At 50.3% G+C, this 4,469-nt stretch overlaps 1 protein-coding gene across 1 annotated transcript; it reads left to right on the plus strand.

Annotated features, from left to right (window-relative positions):
• Window positions 1–758: 758 nt before the first annotated feature.
• Window positions 759–3,069, plus strand: GUITHDRAFT_166589 (hypothetical protein; the record flags this gene model as incomplete). Its single annotated transcript, XM_005819852.1, has 16 exons — window positions 759–797; window positions 1,139–1,180; window positions 1,339–1,425; window positions 1,469–1,513; window positions 1,562–1,648; window positions 1,697–1,756; window positions 1,810–1,881; window positions 1,925–1,965; window positions 2,012–2,096; window positions 2,140–2,201; window positions 2,250–2,291; window positions 2,338–2,452; window positions 2,500–2,610; window positions 2,658–2,714; window positions 2,765–2,809; window positions 2,940–3,069. 16 exons carry the CDS (start codon window positions 759–761, stop codon window positions 2,988–2,990), a joined length of 1,041 nt encoding a protein of 346 aa, XP_005819909.1. The 3' UTR covers window positions 2,991–3,069.
• Between the last annotated feature and the right edge of the window lie 1,400 nt (window positions 3,070–4,469).

Below are 4,469 nucleotides of genomic sequence, written 5' to 3' on the forward strand. Positions count from 1 at the left end.
TCATCATCATCATCTCATCATCATCATCATCATCTCCATCATCATCATCATCATCTCCATCATCATCATCATCATCTCATCATCATCATCATCATCATCATCATCATCATCATCATCATCATCTCATCATCATCATCATCATCATCATCATCATCATCATCATCATCATCATCATCATCATCATCATTTGCCGCCATGCATGCAAGTCCTCATCAGGGGTAGGGTACTGATGGACACCAGTATAGTTTCGGTATCACCCCTTCTCCGTCTAAGTATTCAGGGACATGTACCGGGTAGTAATACATTTGGGTGGGGTGGTGAGTCCTGGGGGTATGAGGGATGGAGGGGTCAGGCTGAGGACGTGGATCACACACAAATGCTGGTTTTATTTTCAAAGCTTGTTTTATATTTAAAACTATTTTATCTGTAGTACCAAGGGAAGTCTTTTGTAGAATATTTGTTTTCAAAACCAACTCTTGCGTACAACAATAAATTGGCTCTGTTGTTAATTTCTGGTACTATTTCAAAATTGTACCAAGCACCCAGTCAGTCGATAGGATCGTACACTTATATAGATGAAGGCTTGAAAGGAATATCCTCCAAATCTAGTTATGTTTTATAAGTGTTTGTACTGTAACCTCCAAAATATGTTTTAAGATTTTTGTTATAAATTAGGCAGTGACAAGAAAGGCAGAAAATCGCATCTTAAGAGATTTTGAACTGCCCCCAATTCATCCTCAGCCGAGCGAAGAGCCAGCATGGCGGCGAGGTTACGCTATGGCGCGATACCGCGACAGGTGAGGAGGAAGAGAGAATGTACTGCTGGAGGGTAAGAACACAGAACTAAGAGGAGAGCGAATTCATGGCAACAAACATCATGAGCGGATTCATGGCAACAAACATCATGAGCGAAATCATGGCAACAAATATCATGGAGATGATGCTATCTAGTGCATGATAAATAATAGGTCAGTTTGAGGAATGTGCGTTCAGCTGGGAAGCAGGGATGTGAGAGATAGACTCTCGAAAGGAGACGAGGAAAAAGAAGATGCATGGTAGAAAATGGAGATAAGCTTCTTTTCAGCGAAGAGGGGTCTTGTTCTTGCATATTTTTGTTTATGGACATCATTTACATCAGCAATTTTCTACTTCAACTGAGGTGTGGGTGTCTGGTAGTAGGGTCAGTTGGAAGGCTAGCTCATTAGCTTCGGGCTGTATCCTCCTCCAAGTAAGATGTCGGAGCCATTTGATTGAAGGAAGAGAGGAAGGTGTTGGTTAGGGACGCCTGCAGTGATAGCGGCCAAGTGACATGCCTTATAACGTGCGGCTTGTTTCTAGGCTGTGTCTCTGCACGATCGGACGCCGTCGCGGCTCATCGCCATTGCTGGAGGCCTCGTGCTGATCGCGCTGGTTTACGGACTTCATGTGAGTTCTTGCTGGTGCCCATGGTTGGTTGACGTGCGGGAAGCATACGACCTCCGTCTCATTGCTGTCGGATCCGTCCAAGTTTCAGGTAGAGAAGTTGTCGCTATGGCCGCTCGAAGTCACGTATGTGCTTCAGACTGAACAACGAGACATTCTGAGACATTCCAAGACATCAACGGGTGACTCACAAGTCGATGCCTTGATCCGAGCGGCTGCCAAGGAGGTGCCAAATGCTCAACTTGTGCTCTGACCACTCAAAGTCTGCCGGCAGGTTGAGGCCGCCGCGCTGAAGAAGGTGAAGAGAATGGAGAAGAAGACGAGGCTGAATCAGGTTCGCTCCTCAGTTCCCTTGAGCTTGTCAGGTGTTGAGAGGATGGGGCACAGGTGTTGAAGTCCAATGTCAAATCAAAGGTGACCAAGCTTGGACAAGCGGACGTTGCTCCCACCTTCTACGAGGTAAGAGGTTCTGATTCGTCCCTGTTCTCCTCACATCCAGCAGAATCACAAGCCTGGCATGTTGGGGATCGCAGCCGTGTCGAAGTAAGCCGACTACTCCTTGTTCATGGAGCGCTGATGGGACTCTCAGGTGGGTCCCTGAGGACCATCCGGAAGGTCACAAAGATTGTCCTCTTTCGGATGTGGATTGCGACGAGCTCTGGCCATGGGGAAAGGTGGGATCAGGTCGTGCTGGTGCTGGTGCTGACAGCCATCAAGGTCCATCCCAAGGACGCGGGCCCGCCGACGAGAGACGCAAAGCTGGGGGATAACTTGATTGGGTCTGCCTCATGCTCCTCATCAACCTGTCACTCAAGCTTCTGCTGCAGACTTGCGTCCAACGACGATGTTGTCGTCGAAACAGATAACAGGCATGACAGTAAGACGAGGCATTGGCTCATCTGACTTCCATAGCAGTGGATTGTACTCCAAAGCGCATCCGTACGTTGATCGCTTCGACCATTGGCCGGAGGAGTCGAAGAAGAACAAGGATCTTCTGTATGGCTCTGCCAGGAGCATCATCCGACAGAAAGTCAGTGACAAGTTGATCTCATTTGGTTTGGCTGATGGTCTTGACAGTACACCGGCATCGGAGACGTCTATGTTCCCATCGACAAAGTCGAAGATCAAGAGCATCTCAAGTCGCATGCGGATGACTTTGCGAACCTTGTGTTCGGCTCCTGGAATCAGGTCTAGACGCTGTTTGGGACCCACGTTCTCGCTTATGGTGTTGGCAGGGCTTCAACAAGCCGCACAATCTGAAAGTGAAGAAGAGTGTTAGCATGTTCGATCAGGTCACTTGCCTGTTCTTTCTTTCACCGCACGTGCTTACAATGACGTCCAGCCCTATCGGCAGCACATGTCAGTTGCATCAGGCAATGGGAAGCAGGTGAGCTGCTGAATCTACCTTCGGCTTACTCCTCTCTGTCCCACATCTGCTTCCATCTACGTTCCTCTCTCGCTGTCTTGCTCCTCACTCGTTTTTCTCTTCGCTCTTTTTGCTGCTCAATTTCGAATAGGTATACCACCAGCAAGGCAACTTGCCCATTGGAAATTCTCTGGGCAAGTGAGGAGGCGACAAAGAATCTTTGAAGGTTGGATGAGTGTAGGAGGTGAAAAATGTGCGATTAGAAGTTGACCAAACCGTTGAACCTGCCCTTGCCTTGTCCGCCTCAGCCGCTTGTCATCGGATCGCCGGACTATCATAGTATCATGCTATCGCGGCACACAGCAACTCTCACTGTTAAGTTAACTCAGGCTACTAGTCAATTGTCTTCGTACTGATTTTAACTCAACTTTGAGTAAACCGCTGAGTCAGAACTCGCTGGCTGCCGGCCGAGTGGCCCGCGGATTCTCTCCGAAGAGTAACGGAAACTAACGTAAGAAAGTGATGATCAACGGTCGTGTAACTGACAAACTGGAACATGCGAAGCTGCATGCAAAGCCTGCGACAGGTAGGGGGAAGGGAAGACGAGGAGGAGGAGGAGGAGGAGGAGGAGGAAGAGGAGGAGGAAAGAGCTCAAGAAGGAAGAGAAGGATCTAGGGAAGGAGAAGCAGGATCCTGGAGGAGAGGGGGTTCGGGTGGAGTGAAGTTTGGAGAAAGGGAAGTGGGGGGGGGATAAAAGGAATCGGCGATGGGAAGAATATGGGAGCATAGAACGAGAATATGGGAGCATAGAACGAGAATATGGGAGCATAGAGGTGACTTCTCTGCATCAGCTTTCTTCGAACTTGTCAGGGAGGCGGATAAGCGGCTGGACAAGCGTGAGTCTTGAATTCCTTCTAATCTTGACCCGCTATGCTGCCCAATCCCCATCCCCATCCCCTTTCTCCTCCTCCTCCTGCTCTTCCTCATTTTCTTCCTCTTCCTGCTGCCTGAGCAATCCCCCACCTTTCTTGCACTTCCTTGCTGATGACCTTCAAGCTTTCAAGCGCAAGGCTCTCAGTCTGTTCGGTCGGGGAAGGACAGAGGAGGAGGCGGTCATGCTGCCTCGCCTCCCCTGCTGTTTCAAGCGTCTGCTCCTCCTCCCGGTCAGCCCGTCACAACCCCCCACCCCACCCCACCCCACCTTTGCCTTCTCCCTCCTCCACCACCACCACCACCTCCTCCTCCTCCTCCTCCTCCTCCTCCTCCTCCTCCTCCTTCTCTCCCCTCCCTCTTCTGCCCACTCAAGTCTTTGCAGGCACTTCTGGACGAACAACAGCTTCTTGCCCAGCTTGGGGTCAGCAGAGAAGACTGTGCACAGGTGAAGAGGCGGAGAGACACGGGGGGACAGAAGGAGAAGGATGGAGTGGAAGGTGAACTGATTGGCAAAGTTGCAGAGAGAGAAGACTGGTGCGATACAGCATGGAGAAGGTGAGGAGAAAGAGGAGGGGGGGGGCTAAGGAGGAGGACGAGGGAGGAGGAGGAGCGAAGAGGAAAAGGAGGGGGAGGGGGAGGTGAACGAGGAGGAGGAGGAGTGATGAGCGCCAGGTGTTTGAAGTTGTGAGCAACGTGCAAGATTATCATCTCTTCCTCCCCTGGTGTCGCGCGTCGAAATTCTTGGAAA

This window comes from Guillardia theta, assembly GCF_000315625.1.
Source record: "Guillardia theta CCMP2712 unplaced genomic scaffold GUITHscaffold_202, whole genome shotgun sequence".
In the NCBI taxonomy this organism is placed as follows: domain Eukaryota; class Cryptophyceae; order Pyrenomonadales; family Geminigeraceae; genus Guillardia; species Guillardia theta.